Source organism: Zootoca vivipara, chromosome 13, assembly GCF_963506605.1.
Source record: "Zootoca vivipara chromosome 13, rZooViv1.1, whole genome shotgun sequence".
Classification (NCBI taxonomy): Eukaryota; Metazoa; Chordata; class Lepidosauria; order Squamata; family Lacertidae; genus Zootoca; species Zootoca vivipara.
This window is the reverse complement of record NC_083288.1, coordinates 7642097-7669807: the sequence shown is the minus strand read 5'-3', so window position 1 is coordinate 7669807 and position 27711 is coordinate 7642097. Positions and strand designations below refer to the sequence as shown.

The 27711-nt window shown below is 44.9% G+C and overlaps 1 protein-coding gene across 2 annotated transcripts in view; it reads left to right on the top strand.

Moving 5' to 3' along the window:
* Window positions 1-27711, top strand: part of EPHA5 (EPH receptor A5) — a 216686-nt gene that overhangs the window by 9158 nt on the left and 179817 nt on the right. For both annotated transcript variants that reach the window (XM_060282232.1, XM_035135822.2), the window contains exon 2: window positions 14490-14554. In XM_060282232.1, the coding sequence (XP_060138215.1) occupies window positions 14490-14554 (65 nt within the window). The remainder of the gene's footprint in view (window positions 1-14489; window positions 14555-27711) is intronic.

Below are 27711 nucleotides of genomic sequence, written 5' to 3'. Positions count from 1 at the left end.
TGGCACATCATGCAATTTCTTACAGGCTGGATAAACTTGATTTCTTAAATTTTTAATTATTATTTTTTAAATCGACACCCCCCCCCATTTTAAATAATAGCTAGCAAACCAAGTAATCTGGATATAAGCATGCTAAAACAAATTTGGTCATTTCTTAAATATGAATATTTATCCAGTACTTTCCAAATGCAGCTATTTCATATTTACCTGATGAAAATAAAATGCTCTATTTTATCCAGTAACTGTCTTGCCTTGTTTTAAGCTTCACGTGAGTCAACAATGTGATGCAGCAGCAAAAATAGTGAATGCAATTCTAGGCTGCTTCAGCAGAAGTCTAGTGTCCAGAACAAGGGAAGTAATAGTCCCACTCTATTCTGCCTTGGTCAGACCACACCTGGGGGGGCCAGACTATATTTTGAAAAAAAATTAATAAACGAATTCCTATGGCCCACTAATAACCCAGAGATGCATTTTAAATAAAAGGACACATTCTACACACTGATTCTTGGATCTTCCACAGGCTGGATTTAGAATGCGATTGGGCCGGATCCGGCCCTCAGGCCTTAGGTTGCCTACCCATGGTCTACATAGTCCATCATTCTGTTCTCACAGTGGCCAGCCAAATGCCTGCGGGAATTCCACAAGCAGCAGATGAGTGCCAAACCACTTTCCCACTCCTGCTCTCCATCAAATGTTATTCAGAGGCATCTTTTTCCCCCTGATGCTGGAGGTAATAAAGCCATCACTTCTGATAGCCCTTGATAGCCTTCTCCTTCCTGAGCTTCTGCAGTGCTTCACAATGCTTTCTTAGTTTAATTTGCTCTATAATGCGTGTTGCAGTCTTAAAACTGCTTGCCTTTTTAACAGGTAGGTAGCCATGTTGGTCTGACGTAGTCGAAACAAAAAAATATTTAAAATTCCTTCCTTTAGCACCAACTAACTTTGTCATTGGTATGAGCTTTCGTGTGCATGCACACTTCTTCAGATACACTGAAACAGAAGTCACCAGACCCTTATACAGGTAGTGAGAGGGTGGGGAGGGGTATTACTCAGAAGGGTGGTGGGAATGGGTGATTGGCTGATAGGAGTGGTAAATCTGTGGACGACTGTTAACGACTGCAATTGGTCTTGCAGGAAAAAGCAAGGGGTGAGATGGCTAAAGAAAGCTTTATCATGTATAATGAGATAAGAATCCAATGTCTTTATTCAGACCAGGTCTCCATGGTTTTAAGCTTGGTAATGTTGCAATTCAGCAACTTCTCTTTCCAGTCTGTTTCTGAAATTTTTCTGTAATAAGACAGCTACTTTGAGATCTTGTATGGAATGTCCTGGGAGATTGAAGTGTTCTCCTACTGGTTTCTCTGTCTTGTGATTCCTGATGTCAGATTTATGTTCATTTATCCTTTGGTGTAGGGTTTGGCCTGTTTGTCCAATATAGAGAGCTGAAGGGCACTGTTGGCATTTGATAGCATACACAATGTTAGAATATGAGCAATTAAATAGTCCTGAGATGGTATGTTGGATGTTGTTGGGGCCAGTAATGGTGTTGTCCGGGTGTATGTGGCAGCAAAGTTGGCATCTGGGTTTATTGCAGGCTCTGGTACCAGTGTCCATGTTAAGTCTGGTGGTTGTATTATTGTGGGTGAGTTGTTGTTTAAGATTGGGTGGCTGTCTGTAGGCAATGAAAGGTCTTCCTCCCAGAGCTTGAGAAAGAGAACTGTCATTGTCTACAGAGAACTGTAGGAGAGGTTTCCGTGTATCTGAAGACAAACTTAGTTGGTCTCTAAGGTGCTACTGGAAGGAATTTTTTTTAATTTTTGTTTTGCCTTTTTAACATTAGTGTTTGCGTTAGTTTTGTTTGGTGGTCCTCAAAGGGTGTGGCAGGAGAGGATGGCGAGCATTGTGGGAAGATTCAAGGACAAAGAAAACATTTAAACATTTTAGTATAGTGTAGCATGGTATCTAAACAATGTTTTAAATGAAAGATCAGAAAAGAGAAAGGCTTCCCTGTTCGGATGAGGAGAGTTTGTCTCAAATTAGACCTAAAATAAATGAGATTGCCCAGCAAAAGCAAGCTCACGCCTCTCGCTGGGTTTGTATACATACCTAAGGTACATGCAGGTGGCAACCATGTATGTTGATTGCTGACAAATGGGTCCTTTTGGACCTGGGAGAAGGCAGAACAGGGGCAGAATGGGGCTGGGCGTGCTTATACGCTGACGCATGCAGGGGCCTGAAATGGAACCCCCATGCAAAATGATTGCTTCCTGTATGTAAGAGGCTCATTCATCATTAGTGCCAGAATCAGTGTAAGACCTCTTCAAAGAAGTGCACGCCTTTGTTTCCCCAGGTGACACGATTCCTCAAGAGAAAGAGGAAGGAAACGGTGAGCTTTAGGAAAGTGAACAATTGTTTCCATTGCATGGATGGAACTTTCTGCATTTTCCATGTGCTGTAATTGTGACTTATACCAAGGCATCGTCTCTTGGGGGAAAGGGCTTCTGTAAAGCTTCATTTTGCTTTGCACGAAGGCCCTAATCTGTTCCAGGCAAGAGAGCACCTTGGTTACAAACGGCATGTGCTAATTTTTAAGAGAGAGAGAGAGCTGAGCTGTTGCCTCCACAAATGCAAGAACAGCTCACTTCACCCAGGGTACAAATTGACTTAAGTGAAAGCCTTCTTTGCACTTCTGAAATAAAACTTCTGAGTTAAGTGAACTGGTATATTTTGGCTTGCATTGTTTGTTTTCAGGGTTTTATAGTCATAGCTGCCATGTACCCCGTTTTCCCCGGGAAACCCCCGTTTTTACTTACCTTTTCCCGGCGGTCCCCCGTATCACTTCGTCTCCCGTTTTTCTCCGTTATTTTCTCCTGCCAGCGGCCATTTTTTTTCTTTCCGATTTGCCCTTCTATGGGCACCAAAAATGGCCGCTGCCGGCTTCAAAAGTCGCATCTACACATGTCCGGATGTGCATAGACGCGACTTCTGGTGTCGGCGGCAGCCATTTTTGGTGCCCATAGAAGGGCAAAGTGACACAGGAAGTTATGTCGACGCAACTTCCAGTGTCACACGGCTGCCGGTCCCGGATTCTGCAGTCCGGGACTTGGAAGCTAAGTTTATAGTAGCAGGAGTTTTTCTAGGAATGATGGGTTTTGTACAGAGAAAAGAAGGCTAGGCTTGAAGGTTAGTCTAGTTGACCAGGGCAGGGGTGGAGGAAGGGAGTGCAGTGGGTGCGGGTCACCCCGGGTGTCACAACTGAGGGGGTGTGTGACAAATGCCGGGCGGCACTCACTGTGGGGCCTGCGGTGCTCCCGAGCCATGTGTCTCTCCATGGGTAGGGCGGCTGAGTGGGAGGAGGCAGGCAGACTCCGGAGGCCCCGTGGTGCATTGCACCCCTATGGGCGGCTCGCCCCACCCTCGCCCTGCCCCCATGGGCAGCCCACTCCTGAGCGCACCACCCCAGGCGCCCGAGAGGCTTCCTCCGTTGCTGGACCAGGGTGCTAATTCTATAGCTTGAGCCCCGAGAGAAGGATGGAGAAATGGCTGAGGCACTGAGTTCTCATCTCACTCAAACTATGCATAGCCCTTCTCGGATTTCCGAACCTTATCAGAAGTTCCTAGAATAATAGAATTGTAGGGATGGAAGGGAACGTGAAGGTTCATCTGGTCTAAGTTGTTAATGTACTTTCATTCTTTCCTGTGAAATCTAGAATTTTGTTGATTCTTTAGTTTAGTGGATACTAGGATGTTCATGGGACCCAGGTGGCGCTGTGGTTAAACCACTGAGCCTAGGGCTTGCTGATCAGAAGGTTGGCGGTTCGAATCCCTGGGACGGGATGAGCTCCCGTTGCTCGGTCCCAGCTCCTGCCAACCTAGCAGTTCGAAAGCATGTCGAAATGCAAGTAGATAAATAGGTACTGCTCTGGCGGGAAGGTAAACGGCATTTCCGTGTGCTGCTCTGGTTCGCCAGAAGCGACTTTGTCATGCTGGCTACATGACCTGGAAGCTGTACGCCGGCTCCCCCGGCCAATAATGCGAGATGAGCGCACAACCCCAGAGTCGGTCACGACTGGACCTAATGGTCAGGGGTCCCCTTTACCTTTACCTTTAGGATGTTCATGAACCCAGGGAACCTCCAGAAGTTTCGTAAAAATGCAAATCAAAATATCAACCTTACTTTGATCCGTTCTCTTCCGTTTTATTTTAAGATGCAGGTGTTAATGACATTAAATGGAAATAAAAGTAATTAAAGCAATAGTGGGTGGTGGTGATGATGATGATGATTTTAGTTACATCATCTGCGTTACCATGGGTTATTACCATGGGTACCAGACAGAGTTAAAAGAATTGCTTTATTCAAGACTGGAAAACAAAGCAAAACACGTGCACAAATACAGTTCAGATTTTGTACCCTAAAAAGCTGTTCCTTGTTTGCTGGAGCTCTGAAGAGGAATATTTATGTTGAAACAGGGGATTCTCATCACTGCATATTTTTTTTTGCAGGACCTCACTTGTTACACTTGTTTGAAGGTCTCGCTGAAAGGGTTGGGATAGCTCAAATTTATTTAACTGAAGCAACAGAAGAATTCAGGCAGTTTTGATGCCTGTATTGAGCTTTTTCTGTGTCACTTTCTGCTCTCCCACCTTATCTAGTTTAATAATATGCATGACATATTTTGTTAATTGCATTCTTAAAAAAATGCATATCGGGGTATTGGATTACCCGAACTTCTTGTAAAATGCTTTTCTAGTAGAATTGCATCCATTACAAAATGCAGAGGAATTCTTTTCTCTCTCCGCCGCCCTCCTTACCCAATTAGGTATTGATTAGTAAGGCAGGGTCAAAGTTGCAAAAAGGCACAATGCAGCTTGCTGTCTGTTGCCACCGCAGGAAAACTCTTCCTGTTCTATGTGCTTGAGCATTTGTTCTGGTGGCCTCCTACATGCATAAACAGGTAGCATCATATCATAAGTGCCTGCTCTCCCTCACCTGGTCTTAAAGGGATAGTGGCTCTTTAAAACAGAAGCTATAGGGCCGTGCCAAAATGCAAGCCTTCTTTTCAGGAAGCCTTTTGTCCTCTGTCCAATTTTTCCCAATTTAGCAATTGTTTGTGTGCACGTGTGTGTGCTTAAAGAGGTGAAAATTTTGGCCTCCTTTTCAAAATGTAGGCAGTCCATAGCCCAAGCCTTCAGTTCTGCTCTAGACCCTGGCATGTATCTGGTGATGTCAGGCACACATGAGGCCCTTCGAGTCTTTGCGCCTCTCTAGTGACAGGGGTGGGTACTTGGAGCAGGTCAGCAATAACTCACATGGCTTCAGTGAAGTTAACAGCCCAGGAGGCCAGGCCTGGAGAGCATAGCAACTCTTCCTGGAAGATCTTGCCCCAATGAGGCAGCTGTGGGGATTTGAAGGTCCTCGCTTTCCCACAGCTCTCTAAGTCTCCTTCTCCCCATGGTGCCTTCCCAAGCAATCTGATGCTCCACACCATCTTTGCTCCACTGTCTCCATACCGCTTCAGATTCCGGGGGACCAGGGGAGAGGAACTTGTAGCAGAAGGAAGGGGAGACCCCCTGGCTTCTTCTTCAGCCTGCCTCTTGGCCTCTCTCCACTCCAGCCTCCGCTTCTGCCTCTGCCTCTGGACTTCTGTCTGTCACAGACTCTCCCTGCTCACTCAACCCTGTTGCCTCTTTTGACCTCTTCTCCTCCCAGTTTGCTCCCTCTTCTTCCTCTGACCACTCATCGTCATCTCACCACCAATCCCCTGGCCCTGAGCCTTTTCCCTTGGGGGTTCCCTAGCTGGTATACCTCCCTTCACTCCTCTGCACCCAGCCAGTCCATGACACCAAACCAGACATGAATCTAGGCCAGTGATGGCGAACCTATGACACGCATGTCAGACGTGACACACAGAGCCCTCACTGCTGACACGCGTCCTATCGGCCCATTCACGCTGTTGTTGTTATTCCCCCCCCCCATTTGTTCTCCCGCTCCTCCTACAGCTTGTCTCCGCTACAGCTTGTCTCCACTGTTAAAACCCGGATCCTTTGTTGTTGTTGTTGTTGTTGTTGTTGTTGTTGTTGTTGTTGTTGTTGTTGCTGTTGTTGTTGCTGCTGCTGCTGCTAGCCAGAGGTTGATTTTTTAACCTGTTCTGTGCTGTTTTTGTTTTTTTAGTGCTTTGGCAGACTAAGTCGGTGCTGCGTGTTAGTTCCAGTGAAGATATTATTTGTCATTTATTTCTGTTCCCTTTCCCCCCCAAAAAAGCGCAGCAGCTTTGGGGTATTCCCCCCCCAAAAGCAAAGCAACTTTTGCACCCCCCCAAAAAAACCTCCAAAACTTTGGTCAGCAGCTCCCCCAAAAAGCTCAACAACTCTGGGCACTTTGTGATAAATAAGGGTTTTTTGGTTTGGTTTGGTTAAATAATTAGTTTTTGGTTTATTAAATACAGTTATATATTACAATTATACATTTTTGTTATTTAAACTATAAAAATCGCAAAATTATGGTTTTTTTTCTCAAAGTGACACACCACCCGAGTTATGCTCGGTTTTTTGGCGAATTTTGACACACCAAGCTCAAAAGGTTGCCCATCACTGATCTAGGCTCTCACCTGCACCCATCTTTTGTGGACCAGGCTCTAGTTGGGAGGTCCCAGTTCACCTCTGGAGAGGTGCAGACTTTGAAGGCTCCCCTGCATGTCTAGCTTGGCTGAGCATCATGGAACCGAACCAGTATCAAGTGAGGTTACAGCTTGGTGCAGAAATAGACTTTGCCCCAGACCTGGGAGGATTTTCACTTTTTCAAACAGAGAGCAGCATCTTTAACATCCTGCTACTGCTGCTTGTTAAGGAAGGAGTATGTATTTTGCCTCAAAGAGAGAATTGTGTCTCGTTTCATTTTGGGAGCTCATTCCACTGCACACATTTTCTTCTTCTGATGGTGTGTTGAGCATAAAGTCTCTTTATAACCAATTTCCTTCCATAGCTGGCTTACTGTAGCACCATATAGATTCACCCTGATATAAAATCTCCTTTTCTTTCATGCAAATAATTAATCAAGTATTTGCTTCGTACAGTGGCATTTTGATTTCTTGTGGGGGTTTCACCTGTCTTTTGCGTTTTGATTTCCTAGATCACTGAGTCTGTCTCTTGGTTTCAGGAGTAGTTTGGATTTACAGCTTTGCAGAATTACTTAACACAACAGGGAGAACGGCAGGGAAACAAGTAATTGCTATGGAGCAATGAAATCAATAAGGGTTTACGAGGGGAGAAAAGTTTTGACTTCTAATGATGAAGGGTAGAGCCGAGAGGTCTGGGCAAGATGGTCTTCTGGGACAGCATTGGAGCTTTGTTGTCACCCTCAACTTGGGCTTCTAGCCAGAGCAGGTACTTGCTGCCTGAACACTTCACTGCAGGGGCAGCCAAAATTATTCCTTGCAGATGTTGCTGCAACTCTCAGCATCCCTGACCATTGGCCGTGCGGGTGGGGGCGGATGAGAGCTGAATAACATGTGGATGACACCACAAAGACTATACTCCAGGCTTCCTCAAACTCGGCCCTCCAGATGTTCATAGAATCATAGAGTTGGAAGAGACCACAAGGGCCATCCAGCAGGAAACACCATCAAAGTATTCCTGACAGATGGCTGTCAAGCCTCTGCTTAAAGACCTCCAAAGAAGGAGACTCTACCACACTCCTTGGCAGAAAATTCCACTGTCGAACAGCTCTTACTGTCAGGAAGTTCTTCCTGATGTTTAGGTGGAATCTTCTTTCTTGTAGTTTGAATCCATTGCTCCGTGTCTGCTTCTCTGGAGCAGCAGAAGACAACCTTTCTCCTTCTTCTATGTGGAATGCTCTCCCATGAGAGGCTGCCTTTCAAGCTGCCTTTCAGCCTTTTCCCATGCTCCAACAGTCATCAGGAGTCAGTTTTATGCTCTTTTATTATTATTTTTATTAAAAATATTCAATGATCTCTTCATATTGTTTGTTGCAGAATGATTGTTCCAAGGTACCTGTTCATGACCCCTTTTCCTTCATACTCAGCAAATCAGCACATTGCATAAACCAGATTTGGAGGTGGTTGTACCAGAGTCGTCCGTTATTGCTAGCATGCTATCTTGAGGACTGGTCCATTTTTGCTAAATGTGAGAGAATCAAGCCTTCCTTGTTATGAATTTGGTGCTCTGTCTGTTTCGTTCACTAATTTTCTGCAAACATACGCCATTTAGCTATGTTGCAAAACTGAACCTAGTGGGTGTTTTTTAGGTTTTAATTAATGTATGCAAAATAACTTTGTGCTATCAAACATTCCATCTAATTATATTCATTACTTGCTTCTCCAGGACAGGTTTTAATTAGTTATACAACAATGTAGATCAATACTCATCGTGCACCCATTGCAATTTGCAAAACGTACTGTATGCACTTTCCTGAATGACTTAATTATTGTAACTGTAGCAGAGAGATTTCCTCTAACTATGTTGTCTTTTTGCCCAAGCCTTCCTTTGTTCTTAAAAATAATAATAATGCTGTCTTTATAGGAATATGCTCAAATACACCCATATGCTTGTGAAATGCCCTCTCAATTATCTCATTGAGCGTGAAGAACTTCTGGTGGTTCTTGCTCACTTCTGGGTTCCTGCAATAGACATATTAGCCACTTTGTGCTGCAGATCTCTTAAGGGCCACATCTAGAAATGAAAGTTTCTTTCCCATGATCCATTTTAAAAATGGAAACACACCCTTAGAGTCAGCATTGGAAGAGTGGCAGAGAGGGAGACCCTATAGCCACTGGTGGAGGAATGGGGGTGGGGGGAGTGCACCGCCCCCAGCACCATTGGGGAGGGGAGTACCATCACGGCCGCCCCCCTAGACACCCCCTGCACCGCCATGCCCCCAGGACACACAGGTGGTGCACCACACCACCACTGGGACGCACACCACGCCCCCAGGACACGCGCCCATAGCTGCCAAGTCTCCCGTATTCCCCGGGATATCCCCATTTTTCCAGCTTTTTTTGTTTTTCCCCGGTTTATTCTGGTGCGGTGGCCATTTTGGAACTGGGCGGAGCATGCTCAGAAGCGACTTTTGATGCTGCTTTGCCCAGTTCCAAAATGGCTGCAGTGTGACTTCTGGCGTGGCGGCCATTTTGGAACTGGGCAAAGCAGCATCAAAAGTCACTTCTGAGCATGCTCCGCCCAGTTCCAAAATGGCGGCAGCGCTACTTCCGTTCTGCTACTTCCGGCCCGGTCCCTTATTTCTCCGACAGCAACTTGGCAGGTATGCATGCGCCAGCCACGCCCCTGCATGCTCTCCGCCCCTGGTGCCAGAGCATGGAGCTTCACCGCTGCCTATAGCTCCCTCTACTGTGTGGAGGACTTTCTTTAAGTAAACAACAAACAAGCAGCCTTGAAGGGTAGCAATTGGAAGCAATAAACCAGTGTGAATGGGCCTTTCCTTTCCAGCTGTTAAGGGTGGTGAAAATGCCCAACCCTGTAATGCTGAGTTTGGCCCTTGGCCCTCTTTGCTTAGTGCAGTGATTGCGTATCCATTGCCCTTTGGTTCTTGTTTAACCCCAACTCCCATCACCACCAGCCAGAACTGCCAGGGAGTCATAGTCCAGCAATCTCTTGAGGGCCAAAGATAAGTAAAAGGGGAATTTATGTATATAAGCTGTCACCACCTTCCCCACACCTCCTCCTCTCCTCTTATTTTAAAATTGTTTTGCTGTACATTCTGCTCTCTAACTCTTCAGAGCAAGGCTTTCTAGGCAGGAGAGTGTATGGCAGGCATAGGCAAACTTGGCCCTCCAGGTGTTTTGGGACTACAACTCCCATCATCCCTAGCTAACAGGACCAGTGGTCAGGGATGATGGGAATTGTAGTCTCAAAACATCTGGAAGGCGGAATTTGCCTATGCCTGGTGTATGGCACGTCACACAGTGTCTTTAAAAATAAATAAATCTCTAACTATAAATATCTAACTATAGACTTCAAAATATTTTTTAAAAGGAAATTCTATCCGTGAAGGCACTTTCCTGGTCCACTTCAGCCACAATGTCTTCCTCTCAGGAAGGACTCAATATTTTTTTTGGGGGGGGGGATTGCTCTAAAGAGTCCCACACTGGTTAGGAGTCTCACCTGGTGGGCGGGCAGCAGCTTACGAGAAGTAGGGACGCGAGTGGCGCTGTGGTCTAAACCACTGAGCCTCTTGGCCTTGTCGATCAGAAGGTCGGCTGTTCGGATCCTTGCGATGGAGTGAGCTCCCATTGCTCGGTCCCAGCTTCTGCCAACCTAGCAGTTCGAAAGCATGCCAGTGCCAGTAGATAAATAGGTACCACTCCGGCAGGAAGGTAAACGGCATTTCCGTGTGCACTGGCACTCATCACAGTGCCCTGTTGCACCACAAGCGGTTTAGTCCTGCTGGCCACATGACCCAGAAAGCTGTCTGTGGAACAACGCCGGCTCCCTTGGCCTGAAAGCAAAATGAGTGCCGTACCTCATAGTCACCATTGATTGGACTTAACTGTCCAGGGGTCCTTTACCCTTTTTTGAATGAGAAGAAACAGGGCCGACCCTATGGCCAGGCTGGGTGGCGCAGGGCCGCCAGGGGGGCGCTGCGTTGGGAAACGGGGTGGGGGCGGGGCGCCGGAGGGATCCGTCGCACCATGGCGCCAGGTATGCTTAAGACGGCCCTGAGAAGAACCCGGGAGCCCAGGGGTGCTAATTTTCTCTTTCCTCCCACACTTCTGCGGCAATTGCATCACGAAAGGGCCGGCTCTGTATGGAAGATTATTCAGCTATGTGAGAAGCAGCTTAATTCAGAAGAGGGCATGGCTCATTTCCCCCCAAAAGATGCTCACTGACTTACAAAGGTCTGGGGAGTGTATTTGTGCCCTCATGTGATGTTAGCGTGATGTTTTAGGTGCTTCCTGATAAAGATATTGGCTTCTTGCTGCCCTGGTGCCAGATGGAGAAATGGGCCGACCTGAACAACATGCGGCATAGTTGTCTCATTGCCATTTGCTGAATTTTATTTTATTTTTAAACAGAACCTCAAATGAACCTACTGAATTTCTTAGAGTAGTGTAGTATAGTGACTTGCTTGCAGATTGCCTCTTAGTGGGAAGTCTCCCTGAGAAGAACGGTTTCTAATTCTGATTACACCACGGGCAATTTCACTTTGTTTACAGCAGAAGGGTCCAGATTGGGCATGCTTCATAACTCCACAATAACTGGATCTGATTTGGTTTTTTAGTGCGAAGAAGGGCCATAGCTTGTTGATAGAGCATATGCTTCGCATGTGGCAGTTCTCAGCTTCCGGCCTAGGCATCTACAGGAACGAACGATATAGGCAGCTGTCTAACCCTGGAGAAGAACCGTTGTCAATCACAGTAGACATCACTGAGCTGAGATGGAACAATAGCCTGCCTTGGATTAAAGCAGTTCTTATGTAACTTTAGTAACAGAATTATCAGTAAAGTAAAGATGGGGTTGGTGTAGTTTCAAACAATATCTGCAAAAATTAATAGGAAATTATGAAAAACAAAAGCCTCTTAGATGAATTGGAAATGAATTTGTTGCCATCCAAATAACGCCTTCACCCTCTTACAAAATTAGGCTTTGTGTTAGTTTAGCAGGGATGTGTGTGTGTGTGTGTGTTTTTTTAAGGCTCAACAGACTGTTAACTATAAGCCCAAAATGGAAGCTGCTATAATTTTCCTCAGCTTGCTTTAGTGTGTGCAGATTCATTTTTTAATTATGCCCTCTCTGTTTGGACTACGGATTTTAGGTAATGCAAGAAAAATGTCGTAAGCTTGGGAATAGTTTATTACTATTTAATGCAAAACTGTCTGTTAATTGGCTGTAGAGCTTGGCAGGGCAGAAGCTGTGGATGTCAGCTCAGGCAGACAAAACGGAGTGCAATTCTACCTAGAGCGGAAGGTGCAGTCTGTTGAGGATTGCTGCTTCACAGGCTCCTGAAATCCTAAAATACATGATGGGTGTTCCCTACCTGCCGCCCAAAGTGCTCTTATAAATCTCTGCTCTCTCTTGGATTGTACAGTGCAACAGACGAAGCCTGAGATCAGTTTGTCAACAGATTCGTCTCAGGAGTAAGACTGTTTCCTTTGGCCTTCCCCATAGCAGTTCTGGAACACCATTCCCAAAGTCACGGATTCACTGTTAGAAGCCAAAGGCTACCTGGGGCTCAAATTATGTGAAGGTACACAACAAGGTAGCCAACTTTGTGCCCTGCAGATGTTGTTGAACTCCAGCCGCCATCAGCCCCAGCCAACATGGCTGTTGGACAAAGATGGTGATGTTCTCCAGATCTCCACTGCAACTCACATCACAGTGGCTGCCTCTATTTTACTAGGGCTTTGTCTCCCCTGGGACTGGTCACCAGTTTTTCTTGTCAAATGCCATATCTACTTCTGTATGGCAGACTTTTGTTTCTGCAAAAAAAAAACCTGGAACTGCTACCAGATTTTAGGGTCCGATCCAAAGATTTGTTTATATGTTAGATTGTGGTTGGCCAGCTTCCTTTCCAGGGAAAAGTGTAAACTCTAGGGAAGGGGACTGAAGAACAAAGGCAGGGCTCTGTCTTCTGCTAGACTTGAGAGCTTTTGCTGTTTGCTCCCACTAGGTTTCATTAAGCTTGACCTTTTCAGCCAGCTGGAGAGTCCGGCTTTGCTGTCTTGGACGTGCTAGGTGACATCTTCTGACCCTGCTGAGAAGTACTGGGCTCTGCCTCCACCTCACCAGGCTCCATTCCAGTTCCCAGACTCTGCCCTCTCCTGGGGTCTGAGCCTGGCAACCTTGGCAACAAAACATCAGCTTCCTGCAGCTCCGCTCCTGACTCTGTTGCTACCTGGTCTCGCTTTCACTCCACAGGCCTTGCTGTTTCCGTTTCTCACTCCTTTTGCACCTGCTTTCTAGAGTTGTCTTCCGCTTAGTTCCGTGACCTACTTTTTTGTTGTTGTTCTGATCCTGTAAAGATCCTGTTCTTCTCTCCCTCTCCTGGAGAGGCTCTTATCCCACAGGGAAGGGAGCACAAGACTCCTACAGTGCCTTTTTAGGGATGTATCAATCTTGTCAGCTGTAATAATGTTGCAGCCAATTTGCTCTAGCTCCAACATTAAGGTCCTTAAATGCTCTGCCACTGAGCTATGGCCCTAACCTTTCCACATGTGAATTGACTGTAGGGTGTAAACTGTACAGTGCAAGCAGCATACAGTGGAACCTCGGTTTATGAACACCCCGGTTTACGAATTTTCGGCTTACGAACGCCGTGGACCCATCTGGAACGGATTAATTCACTTTCCATTACTTTCAATGGGAAAGTTCGCTTCAGTTTATGATTGATTGTTTGTGTGACTGCAGTACAGTGGTACCTCGGTTTATGAACACAATTGGTTCCGGAAGTCTGCTCATAAACTGAAGCGTTCATAAACTGAAGCGAACTTTCCCATTGAAAGTAATGGAAAGTGGATTAATCCGTTCCAGACGGTCCGCGGAGTAACCGTTCATAAACTGAAGCGAACTTTTCCATTGAAAGTAATGGAAAGTGGATTAATCCGTTCCAGACGGGTCCACGAAGTACTTAAACTGAAGCGTTCATAAACTGAAACATGGGTGTAATTGTTTCATAAACTGAAGCGTTCATAAACTGAAGCGAACTTTCCCATTAAAAGTAATGGAAAGTGAATTAATCCGTTCCAGATGGGTCTGCGGTGTTCATAAACTGAAAATTCATAAACCGAGGTGTTCATAAACCGAGGTTCCACTGTACTATACATTGTTTAATGCTTTCATTTTATGGATCAATGGTCTCGTTAGATAGTAAAATTCATGTTAGATTGCTGTTTTAGGGGTTGTTTTTTAAAAGTCTGGAATCCATTTTTCATTACTTTCTATGGGAAAGCACTCCTTGGTTTTGGAACGCTTTGTTTTTGGAACGGACATATGGAACGGATTAAGTTTGAGAACCAAGGTACCACTGTATAGTCAAAACACATTGGGTGCAATGGCGGGTGGGATTGCCAGTCTTTCCCCCCCAGCTGCCTGTCCCCTTTCCATCCCTTTTTAATTGATTTTTATGCCAAGTGCGTAAAGCTGAATGCACACAAGTTAAATGTATGCAAGGTTTGAGCTTACTGTCCTTGCAGTATAGAATCCTCTCTCTCCCCTTTCCCTGCTGGGTCGTGCTCAGGAAAATATGGTCCACAATGCTAAGAGCAGGATGCTTGGCTTTTGGGTAAAGGTATCTGCTAGACTAGAGATTCCCTAGAGGTGCTTCAGAGCCCCAACTGTGCTTGGCTTTAATGGAGGTTGTGAGTGTGTGCTGTGAGCAGTTGTCCTTTTTTGCATTAGAAGAGAATAAAAAAGAGAGTAAATGGTCGCTTGTTTCCTGTGGCAACCATGATTATTTACCTCCCCCCCCCCTGCAACACCCCCAGTTCACATTCTTTTTTAATTTTTTTGTTTTTCAGTGAATTTATTGGACTCTCGATCAGTAATGGGGGATCTTGGATGGATAGCCTACCCAAAGAATGGGGTAAGTTTCTCTTGTGCCGTGTGATGTGCTAATAATATTTCTCCTTCATGCAAGGTTCTCCAGAGCAGTTTGGGCACCCCTATGCTCAAGGCTGCAACTCGGCTTCCAGATAACTCTGCTCAGAATCTCCCAGATCTTGGTGACATTACTCACATGTTTAAACAAGTATGTCTAACGTGGCCTCTTTTATTTTTGGAGCAAAAACATCAATGGGCGCCCAGTCTGGATAATATGCTCTGGAACAGGACTTACTATGACTGTTTTTGATCCACAATAAATGGGACACTGAACCTTGCTGCTTTTAACCCAGCATGTTATGCCTTCAAATTCACTATACCTTTTGTTGTTCTGACCTCTCCCTTCAGATGGATGTGTGTGTAGTCATTGTCAAACCTGCAGGGGTTTTGCACTCCAAAATCTTGTCTGCCAGGATTCTTATCTCCTTCTCTTATTGGAGGTTGCCATATCCAATATGGTGGCCTCCACTTGCGGTTGGACTCCAACTTCCATCATCCCTGACCAGGAGAGTTGCTGTCCAACCTCCCCGTTAAAGGGTCATATTGGACTCTTAGCCTGCTACCAGCTTGGAAAAAAAGAAATGGCCAGTAAACAACGATTGACTAAAATAATGGAGGACTTTTTCCTTTTCTTTTTAAAAAAGATTTAAAAAAACAACAACAAGCTGGCCAGACTGTTGACCTCTTTCCAGAGGTCACTTGAGCTTTATGGTGGTTCCCTCATTGCGCTAGGTGAGGTTGCAGGGAACCAGGCAGAGGAGCTGGTAGACAGCCGCCCTGGACACAGAATTGACCTGCGCCTCCATGGACAGCTGTGAATCCAAAATGACTCTCAGGCTGCACACCTGGTCCTTCAGGGGCACAGTTACCCCATTCAGGACCAGGGAATCCCACACACCTGCCCACCCCCTGTCCCCCCAAACAGTACTTCTGTATTGCCAGGATTCAACCTCAGTCTGCTAGCCGCCATCCATCCTCCAACCGCCTCCAGGCACTCACACAGGACCTTCACTGCCTTCGCTGGTTCTGATTTGAAAGAGAGGTAGAGCTGGGTATCATCCACATACACCAGGCCCCCGTGACGAAGGTAGTTCTGATAGATTGCAAACCACCTGAAAGAGTCTCCCGCTGCTATTTTCTGCAGATGCAATAGAGGCGGTGAAGAAGGTCCTCTTCGCCGTCGCCATTGCCACTTGGTAGGCTCGACGTTGAGCTCTAGCCCGTGACTGGTCTGATTCAGAATGAGATTTCCGTCACTGGTATTCTAGCTGTCTCAACCATTGTTTTATCGCCATCAGCGATAAACCACGGGGCTGTCCAGGCTCCATGCAATTGGAGAAGGTGCTTCAGAGCCAGACAGTCAATTGTTGTTGTTTAGTCGTTTAGTCGTGTCCGACTCTTCGTGACCCCATAGACCATAGCACGCCAGGCACTCCTGTCTTGCACTGCCTCCCGCAGTTTGGTCAAACTCATGTTCGTAGCTTCGAGAACACTGTCCAACCATCTCGTCCTCTGTCGTCCCCTTCTCCTAGTCAATAGCCCCAGTTAACTCCACATTCCAGCGGGCCACCAGGGAATCAGCTGAAAGGCCATCAGCATAGGATAAAACATCCCCTACCACTCTCTGGAAGGCAATTGGATCCATTAGGTGGCGGGGGTGGATCATCCCACAGTAAACCCACTTCTCTGGGATTTGTGCCCCAATATATTCGCAGCCCATTTTCAGATGTCAGAAATGCTGCTTTATTTCTGTACAATTGGTGCACCATTTGTGTTTTTCTCATTTCTCCCCTCTCTCAAGATCTGCTTTATGTAAATATTTAATTCTCAATTCCAGATATAGATTCGAAAAGTGGTTGCTGTAATTAAAATGAGGAGAAGCTTCTGAAGGCTGAACTTCCTTCCCCCTATGCTCTGCTGTCAGGACGTCCTTTGAGGGATGCTTAGTGTACTAAAGATTCATCTTCTTGTGGTGCTTTAGCGAGGTTTAGCCAGAAAACAACCCTTCCTTTCAATAGACTGCCTGATTAATGCCTATTACTAGTATTGGAGTCTTCATCATTTTAATAGCTTCCCAGTGCTTTGTAGTGATTCAGTGTGATGGTTTGTTCTAAACTAGTAAAAAACAAATTACTTTTTGAAAATATTTATGCTTGGTTTGAAGTATGTCATTTTTTATTATTATTCTCAAATAAGTGGATCTGTTAATGCCAGCTGCAAAATATTTCTTTACTTCTAAATCTCAGTCTAAAAAAACCAGCAGATTGCACGGTGGAGGAAATTGCATGAGGAGTCCCTCATGTAGAAGCAAAAACACATGTCAGGGGGAGAAGGCACGGTTAGAGAACTTCATGGCATAGTAATAATAAAAATAATTTATTATTTATACCCCGCCCATCTGGCTGGGTTTCCCCAGCCACTCTGGGAGGCTTCCAACAAAATATTAAAATACAATAACCTGTCAAACATTAAAAGCTTCCCTAAATGTGACGTTGTGGCCAAATTTGAACGCGATCGGGCAAGCGGTTTCGGAGAAAAGTGGCCTTTAACAAACATGGACCATATATATATATATATATATATATATATATATATATATATAGCAAGAACTCAATGAATTATGCTCGTTGGGATTGTTGTAGGTGTGTTTTGTTAGCAGGTCCCTTAACTTCTGAAATAACTTTTAGTACTTCTGCTGTGTAAAATTGCACCCAGCAAGTTTAGTTCTGTTCTTACTCTGTTCCCACTATTTCCCGTACCTACAGTTAATGCCAGGGCTGAATGGCTCGTTTTGGTTTGTAGATTGGAACATCGAACCGGCAATATAAATACCATGATGTTTCAGAACAGATGCAAACATAGTTCAAAAGCACCTATATCTTTGACCTGCAGCTTGTTTCTGGCTACATTCAGACATGGGGCTTATTGCATAAGTTTTCCTGGTTATAATGCTTCTGCCTCTTGTTGTGTTGTGTTACGGAACGGTGGCTTTTTGATTGACACACCACCACCACGTTGCACTAACATTTTAAATCTCAGATGGTGGGAAGCAATTGCATACTGGGAGACCGATCCAGATTTTGTAATGTCAGCAGTCGTGGCGCTATTGTGAAAACCGCAGGAAAATTACAACACAAATCTCCAAGTTAACGGGGTTGCAAATTGCCCCCCCCCCGGGAAACAATTAACCCAGAAATGAGCACTAAACTTCTACTAGATTTCCAGAAGCGGCTTTTATGTTGTGTGAAAGATCACATAAAACTTGAAAATGAATAACTAAGGAAATGTGGAAAAATGCTGCCTGAATGCCGCCTCTGTACGCAAAGTGGAAGTTAGTACAGTGGTAACTTGGTTCTCAAATGCCTTGGTTCCCAAACAATGAAAACCCGGAAGTAAGTGTTCTGGTTTTCAAACGTTTTTCAGAAGCCGAATGTCCGATGCGGCTGTCGGCTATTGTTTTCTGCACCAATCAGAAGCCGTGCCTTGGTTTTCGAACATTTTGGAAGTCAAACGGACTTCCGGAATGGATTAAGTTCGAGAACCAAGGTACCACTGTATTTGGCGCTTTTGGTTTTGCTATTTATTTTGAATTTTTGTTTTTGATGCTTTTTCAGTTAATTTTTTTTTTTGTGACTGTGTGGAACGCAGTTCAGCTGATTGATAGATTGTGTGACTGTGGAAATGGATGAAAGTCCCCCCTCCAAACAATGACTATCATCCGAGCAAGTAAGAAAGAAATAATAATTTTAATTTTCATCATTTACAATACTGTCTTGTTTATTTTATAGTACAGTACATTGATTATTGCTTTCATTTTATGGGTCAATAATCTTCTTAGAAAGTAAAATTCATGTTAAATTGGTGTTTTTTGGTGGGTTGTTTTTAAAAGTCTGGAACGGATTAATCTGATTTGCATTACTTTCCATGGGAAGGCATGCCTTGGTTTTGGAACGCTTTGGTTTTGGAATGGACTTCCGGAACGGATTCAGTTTGAGAACCAAGGTCCCACTGTATTAGCTAACAGGTTACAGGCAAAGCAAATATTGCATCTTTCTTCCTAAACTGGAAGCTAAGCCATGGACCCCCTCATTGCTCCCTTGAACTCATTGAAAACAGGCAGCTTTTTTTTCTTTAAATTGTGATATGTAGGGGATTTTTTGGAAAGCCATGCCTAGCTTTCAAGCTTAACTGTATTAGAAATGTACAAGTGACCATAGCGTTGAATAAGATTGGCATAGTAGACTTGTTTATGCAGTCGGGGAACTTGTTTTGTGGTATGGTTATATGCACAATGAATTAATGAGAGGCTAAAATGAGAAGAGTTTGTGGGTCAGTTGGGGCTTTGCAAAAGTAGCATTGACATATGGGTTTGGAGGAGTGAGGAGAGAGATGTGGTTTATGTGAACAGTTTTAGGGTTTGCCCAGGGTTCATGTGGGTTCTCATCAGAGGTAGGCACGGAACCCTCACGTAATACTAAGTTATTAAGAAAAGTTTATGTTAATTACTTCCTTCGAGATATTCAGCAGTTCGGTCGTACCTTGGATCTCGATTGGCTTGCGATTCGAACATTTTGGCTCCTGAATGCCGCAAACCCGGAAGTGAGTGTTCTGGTTTGTGAACGTTTTTTTGGAAGCCGAATGTCCGACGGGGCTTCTGCGGCTTCCGATTGGCTGCAGGAAGCTCCTGCAGCCAATCAGAAGCCGCACCTTGGTTGTTGAACGTATTGGAAGTCAAATGGACTTCCGGAATGGATTCTGTATGACAACCAAGGTACAACCGTATGACTATCAGGGTGGTAGGTTAAAAAAAAAAGCCAGATATCAACTGCTACTGCAGATAACTGTGGCTCGGAAAATGTCCCCAAGAGACTTGGCCATGTCTGCTACCATAGGCATGCAAAAATTTTGGTGTGGGTTTTTTTTTTTTTGACAAGTTGTGATCCTGATGAAAATTGCCTCCTCAGCTGCTATCTAAAACAGTTTGTTCTTGCCTGCTTAATTTTTCTATGTGTTTCAAATAAACCACTCTGTGTGTGTGAGAGTGTATGCAGTAAAGCTTATGGTCACCTGCAACCAGAGCCGGCGCGTCCATTTAGGCGAACTAGGCAGTTGCCTAGGGCGCCAAAATGGAGGGGGCGCTTGCCAGCCTGCTAGGTGGGTGGGAAGGAAGCCTGCTCTTGCGAGAGGCAGCGGCGGGATGAGTGCCCCGAAAGGAGCGCTTTCGGGGCGCTGATCCTGTCGCCACCTCTCGCAGGGGCGGGCGGCCACGTCTCCCTTCTCCCCGGCTCACTGTGGGGCGGGGGAAGGGAAAGCGGCCCAGACGGAGCCCTCCCTTGCCTCTCGCCATCACCTCTCACAAGAGCAGGCTTCCTCCCCCCCTTTCTCTCTCCCTTCTCTCTCTCTCTCTCTCTCTCCCTCCCTCTCTCCCTCTCTCTCTTTCCCTCTCACCCCCTGGTGATCTGCCTAGGGCGCAAAAAACTCTAGCACCGGCCCTGCCTGCAACTTGCAGAATCTCTCCAGGCTTTGCTCTGTTTGGTTCATTTAGCATACAGTATAGCGATGTCCACATCTTGTTCTGAAAGCTCTCTGTCCTCCTCTCCTCTCCCCTGCCCACCCCCACCTTTGTGAGAGCTTAATTTTCTTTGTCCTTTTGTCCGATCCTGCTTTTTAGTCCCCCCTCCCACTTTCGAACAAGAACACAACAACAACACCTGCCCGCCTTGTGTGCAACTCATCCCCGCTTTCCTCCAGTGATTTCACTGAACTTCCTGTAGTCAGGAACACGTCTCAGTTACTCCTCTGAGTATTTGCAGTGTGTTGTGGCTCACTGTTCAATTACTTGCTGCTGCTGCTGTTTGTTTTTCTGTCTGAGCTTTTTCTTTTTAAAATAATAATAATAAGACAGACGACACTAAAAAGGCCAGAATCATGCATGAATCCTTTTCATTGCAGAATATTTTTCTAAAAAGGTTGATTCTTCTATTCCATCCCCCCCCCCACTACACCCCACCACCAAAGAAACAAGCCAAGTAAATTGCTCCTGACTAGGGAGGGGGGCATAATTGTGGGCCTGCAGGGAATGCCAGCTAAATATACTGAGCAGGTATCTGCGGCCTGTGTGTGATTTTGCGGTTTTGCTTTGTTTCCCCTTGCTGCTCTTGTTTCTCTTTTGAAATGCGGATTATCTAAAACTCCAGACTAAATGGGTAAGAGCGAGGTGCTGCAGGAACAGATTCTGTAGCGCACTGCTATCATTTATGCGTTTTAAGCATTTTGTGTACCCACCTTCACTCGTACGCACCAGAGCACTTTACATCAATAGAAATATTTTGAAAATACAATAGAATAAAATGCAAGCATAATAAAACAGCTCATAGCTCCAACACGTGGAGGAGCGGAGCATTAAAGAATTCACCTGTTCCTTAAAAATCCAGTTGTAGAACTGACATCTACCATTGTAGTTTGACAAGTGCGCATATCGTGGTGGTGGAAGCCTGTTAGGAAAAATTGAGCCCAAAATTGAGGGGCTCCTGCAGCCGCTTCCCTTCTCTTCTCAAGATAGTTAGTTTCTGGTTTAGTCAGCTCCGCTTAAAACGCACAGTATTTTAAACGCTTTCAAAAGAAGGCCTTGTTTATTTATTTATTCATTTATTCATTCATTCATTCAAAATATTTATACACCAAAGCGCTTTACAAATACAGTGAGTCTGCAACTTATGCTCGCTTTACATACACGATTGCAATTGTATTTGGGTGGGGAAAATAAACAGTGTTAGAAATTCAGATATACAAGAAAGCGCCCAACGGTGCCTTAAACCTACCGTAGGTTCTGGTCGCCACAGTGAAATTTCTTTTCACCAGGGGGTTGGACTAGATGACCCACAGGGTCCCCTCCAACACTACAATCCTATGATTACCGTATATTCTGGCGTATAAGACGACTGGGCGTATAAGATGATCCCCAGCTTTTCCAGTTAAAATATAGAGTTTGGGATATACTCACTGTATAAGAAATACGACCCGGCATATAAGACGACCCCTGAATTTTGAGAAGATTTTTCTGGGTTAAAAAGTAGTCTTATACACAGGAATATACAGTATATGACCTTAACTACATTGGTTGACTGTAGCTTGCTTTTACAACAATTTCTATTTTTATTTATTTAGTTGGTTTTTCAAATACAGTGGTGCCTCGCTAGACGAATTTAATTCGTTCCACGGGTTTTTTCTTATAACGAAAAATTGATCTAGCGAATCCCATAGGAATGCATTGAATTTTTTCCGAATTTTTTTTTGCCCAAAGGAACACATTAATTGAATTTCAATGCATTCCTATGGGAAACCGCGATTCGCTAGACGAATTTTTCATAAAACGAATTCGTCTAGCGAGGCAACCTCCGCTCGAAAAATCATTTCGTTAAGCGGAAATTTCGTTAAGCAGGGCATTCGTTAAGCGAGGCACCACTGTAACAGTTTTAGAATCACACATCCAACATCCAACATAAAAACAAGATTCCAATGAATCTCCTGTACCTCCCTCCTCTCCTTTGTGGGTCCTATTGTTAATCATTCCCTCCTCCATTTTTTATAATAATCCAATTTTTTTACATCTCCATTTATCCAAAATTCACCTTTATTCCAATCCTACTAACATTTTAACTGTTTACAATGGTTTTTAAGATAAATTAATATTATGGGGGAAATTATAATTGGATCATTAACGTACACCCACAACCATGTTGTGCTGCTTCTTTCAGTCATAGTATAGCTGCTGTAATTCTGCAAGTTCCCATATTGAGAGGCTGCCCAGATTTACTGTCAATGTCCCAAAGGCGGCACAGCGCATATAAAAGATTTAACGTCTGCTTGCAGGGCTGTGCTCACTGTTGCTTTTTGCTCTGCCCTGTCACAAAACTGACTCTTGGGACGATTGCCCTGGTATTGGGAAGAATTATTTGCAGTTGCCCTGAGACAGAAATACTTCTCTATGGAGAATTCAGTTTTAAAGTTCCCTTTTTATATATAGTTAAAATGAAAACCGCTGCTATGTGACTGCCTCATATGTCATGTGGGCTCTAGATGACATTGAGAAACTAGATATCTGTTTCCTACTGGAAAAAGAAAGAAGTACCCAGCATTATGGAATGGCAGGAGAAGTTATTAAGCTATTTAGATTTGGACAATTTGACCAATTCAATTAGAGGATATACTAATATATTTTTTTTATCAAAATTGGGAAAAATTCGGGGAGTACATGAAGGGACAATGCCCCATGGTAAAGTCTTGGGTCTATTTCTAGCACCTCGTATCGAGCCATAGTGAGATAAAACACACGGAGACAATGGAAAAGGGTGACTTACTATATTACTTTATTATATTTTATTTCGAAATCTGAATGTCATTTGAGCTTATACCTTATTTGATGACCATTGGACATGCCTATTTAAGTATATAGAATTGGGAATTCAGTATTGGAAAAAATAATATTTAAAGAAATCTGAGAATAGAGATAAGTGGAAGTCTTTAGTGGGAGAAATATAGGTACGGGATCGGGATCTTTGATGAATTAGTAAGATATTGTCATTGGGGTTTTTTTGGGTACGAATGATGAGATGAATGTATGTTTTTCTTTTTCTCCCCCCCCCTTTTTACTTTTTTCTGCTTTTTTCTTCTTTTCTATTTTCTTATTTCATTGTTTATGTACTGTCGAGAATTTTTGTGTTTTGGATTAATATGTTTATTATTATTTACACTATATTATGATTATTCCTATTATTATCCTTTGGAGATGAATGTTGTAGATTACTTTATTATTATTTTTATATGATTTTGTATATTATGATTTATATATGATTTAGTGTTTGTTGGGTATGCCTGTGTTCTTTGAGTATGTGTCGAATGTATTTTAATTCAACTTAAATAAAGTTTATTTTATTCAAAAAAAATTTTTTTAAAGAGAAACTAGATATCTGATAAAAATGCTTTTTTTATTTAAGGAAGGGGGAGGCGCCAAGGTATGTGTGTCTGATTTGTTTTTTAAGTTCATCATTACATCTCCTTAATAGACTAATCTGATTCTTGGAAAAGATGAAGGCATTTTGGGGAAATACCTCCTCAAAGAAAAAAGGAGCATGTCCCTTGTATTGGGTAGGGGCATTGTAATACTCTGGCACATTTGATTTCGAACAGAAATGCCATAATTTCATTAGTGTGGTCAATTAACCTCCCTTCTGTTTGATTTTTTTTTTTTACTCATCTAGGGGAAACATCCGTAGAATAATTTAAAAATGGGGATGCAAATCATACAAAATTCAACATGCACATAATTTATGCTCGCAGTTCCTAACACCGAGGATCTCCAGGGCACTGAATAACTGCATGAATAGCTGAGATTGGAGTGGAAAAGCAGAATGCTCCATGGTTTTCTTTAATTAATTTATTTAATTTCTATACCGACTTATACCTGTAGATCTCAGGGTGGTTCACAAAACGAAATCACAATATAAAAACAGAAAATACAGAATCTCTGAAAGGGGCTTGTTTGCTAAGGCTTAATACCTGGGCAGTATTTGGCCTATATGCAAAGATTTGTAAATTTGTGCCTTTTTTTTTTTTTTAACCCCACTCTGATCAAAGTTCTGGTCGCCTGAGGATGCTGAATTTTATTTCCTTGGGGAAACAGTTAAGCCAGCTTTCAGTTTTTTAATTGTTTATGCCCCTGCCCAAGTTTGTTTATGGTGGGCCCACTGTCAAAATAATGTAGCTGTGAGTGGCAGCTCTGGGTACGGTATCTGTGGGTTCAGTTGGTGGGCGATAATAATCTGCAAAGAAACCCAGAGCCTGAAGGCATTGGCCTGATCACACATCACAAAATGCAAGCTTATTCATTGTGTCAAAAATGCTTTTTTGATTGTGCTGCTGAAATAATCGCCAGTATAATTCTGTGCGATTAAGCCCCTTTATAGCCTGAATTTATGCATCTGACGAAGGGCTCTTTGCTGAGATATATTTGTTAGCGTTTAAGGGCACTACTAAGGGCACTACAGGGACCCAGGTGGCGCTGTGGTTAAACCACTGAGCCTAGGGCTTGCTGATCAGAAGGTTGGCGGTTCGAATCCCTGTGACGGGGTGAGCTCCCGTTGCTTGGTCCCAGCTCCTGCCAACCTAGCAGTTCGAAAACACGTCAAAATGCAAGTAGATAAATAGGAACCGCTACAGCGGGAAGGTAAACAGCGTTTCCATGTGCTGCTCTGGTTTGCCAGAAGCGGCTTTGTCATGCTGGCCACATGACCTGGAAGCTGTACGCCGGCTCCCTCGGCCAATAATGCGAGATGAGCGCGCAACCCCAGAGTCGGTCACGACTGGACCTAATGGTCAGGGGTTCCTTTACCTTTACCTTTAAGGGCAGTACAATATTTTTGTTTTCCCCCCTCATTTGGTAGCTATCTTTCCCTAGAGCAGGGATGGGAATGTGTGGCTTCCAGATGTTTTCCAGCCTCTGTCATCCCTGATGAACATGCACTAGCCACAATGGTTGCTGGAGTTCAACAAGACCTAGAGCAGTCATGGGCAAACTCGGCCCTCCAGATGTTTTGGGACTACAACTCCCATGATCCCTAGCTAACAGGACCAGTGGTCAGGGATGATGGGAATTGTAGTCCCTCAAAACATCTGGAGGGCCGTGTTTGCCTATGTCTGGCTTACAGGTTCCTCACAGTTACCCCTAGAGGTCAGAAGAAGCAGGAACAGCTCATTCTTAAGGGCAGAGAAGATAACCATAAAGAGATGGTGGGAGAAATGGGTATCGTAGAACAGTGGCCATCAGCCCCTGCTCCCCTTTGTTTACCTTGTCCTCCTCTTGACTGCTCTGCCTGTTTCCAAGAGAGCCTACAGAATTCTCAATAGTTTTATTTCATTTTTTTATATTTCATTTTTATGCCACCTTTATATTCCAAGGAGCTGGAGGTGGTGTACGTGGTTCTCCTCCTTCCCATTTCATCCTCCCAACAACCCTCTGAGGTAGGTTAGGCTAAGAGACGGTGACTGACTCCAAGGCCACCCAGTGAGCTTCACAGCTCCCAGGTCACAGCCCAACATTTTGCAGCACTGCTTTTCATTCAAGGAATGTAACACGTAAGAACGGGCAGAGTTTCGTTGGGGAGGATCTCTGTCAGCCAGCGGAGGTGGTGGGCAGGAGATGGTACTACAGCTGGAATCAGAGGGACAAAATACAGTCTTGTTGCTGAGAACCAGGTCTCCATAGATGAGATCAGACGCACTTACCCAGACGAAGCTCGTGTTTGCACACGCAGCCTTCCTGTAAAGGTGTCTTGTCTTTAAAATCTGGGTGGGAATGGTGTCACAACTGTAGGGCATCGTTGTAACTTCTGAATCCCTTGCCTTGCTTATATACTTTGCAATTGTGACTTCTAGACGGTGTGCTTTGCTTCCGAACCTGTACTATCGCTGCAGGGGAGCGGGTGGCTGGGGCGGAGGAAGGGGGTGCGGTGGGTGCAGGCCCCCACTGAGGGGGTGACAAAATTGCGGCCGGCACTCACCACCAGGGGGCCTGTAGCACGCCTGAGTCGTGCGTCTCTCCTGATGGTCCGCCCGCTGCCTTCCCCCCAACTGTAGGGTGGCTGAGTGGGAGGAGGCAGGCAGACTCTGGAGGCCCCGCAGTGCGCCCTGCCCCTATTGGTAGCTCGCCCCACTCTCATCCTGCCCCTATGGGTGGCTCGCCTTGATCCTGGGCATGCCGCCCCAGGCGGCTGAGCAGCTTCTTCCGCTGCTGGCGGGTAGCACTGTGGTCTAAACCACTGAGTCTCTTGGGCTTGCGGTTCAAATCTGCATAACGGGGTGAGCTCCCATTGCTCTGTCTCAGCTTCTGCCAGCCTAGCAGTTTGAAAGCATGCCATTGCAAGTAGATAAATAGATACCGCTCTGGCGGGAAGGTAAACAGCATTTCTGTGTGCTCTGGTTTCCGTCACGTTGCCCCGTTGCACCGGAAGCGGTTTAGTCATGGTGGCCACATGACCCGGAAAGCTGTCTGCGGACACTGGCTCCCAGCGAGATGAGCGCCACACCCCATAGTCGCCTTTGACTGGACTCAGCTGTCCAGAGGTCCTTTACCTTTATCTTTTTTTACTGTTGCTACCCTGAACCACAGGAGCAGAACAAGAGGTTTTTCTTAACGGAAAGAGTTTATTTTGTACCTCCATAATCATCGTTGTGAAGAGGTTTTTCTCCCCCCCTCAAAAAAAGAGGCAAGTACCTGACTTTCCTTGTTCGGCTTGTTTGCCTCTGCCTAGGCCTATCACAATTTGGATAATAATAGCAACAGTAATAAATCAGTGCCCTCCTGCTGTTTTTATAAATGTTAATCAAATCTGTTAAATGCTTGACAAGTTGTTTCCCTACCAAATTATCATTTTAAGTCATTACTTGATTAAAGCAAGAAAATAAATCTTTTTTCATAAAAAGGACGTATTAGAAACAACATGTGGGTATTTTAATCACTTTTTTTTTTACCACAGCAGAAAAAATTACACGTGCATTGAAAAAAAAAAGCTAGATATTAATATTTACATCCAGGGTAGGGGAGTCTTTCTTCTTTGGCGATCACTCGTAGCTGAGTAAGATTGTCTTCCACAAACACGGTTTTAACAATGAGTCCGTAAGTGGCTGTGGAGGCCAATTCTGGATCCAATTCTGGTTTGCCCCGGGTGTCACCGCTGAGGCGGGTGACAAATGCTGGGCGGCACTCACCACGGCGCCTGCAGCGCCCCCGAGCCACACATCTTTCCTGGGAGTGACGTGGTGGCTTGGGCGCCCGCAGGCTCTGCGCTGCCCCAATGCTCCACCTGCTGCCTACCTCCCCAGCTGTAGGGTGGCTGCATGGGAGTAGACAGGCAGACTCTGAAGCCCCACGGTTTGCCCTGTCCCATAGGTGGCTTGCCCTGCCCCTGGGCCCTCCGCCCCAGACGCCCAAGCGGCTTCCTCCGCCGCTGCAACCCTGCAGCTTCTCCTGCCTCTGATTCTCATCTCTTGGCTGTTACAGGCTCCCTCAGATCACTGGTCCTATTTTCCAAGTCAGTCTCCAACCCCCCTACTCCCGGTGGCCACTCCTCAGTGTCTAGCCAC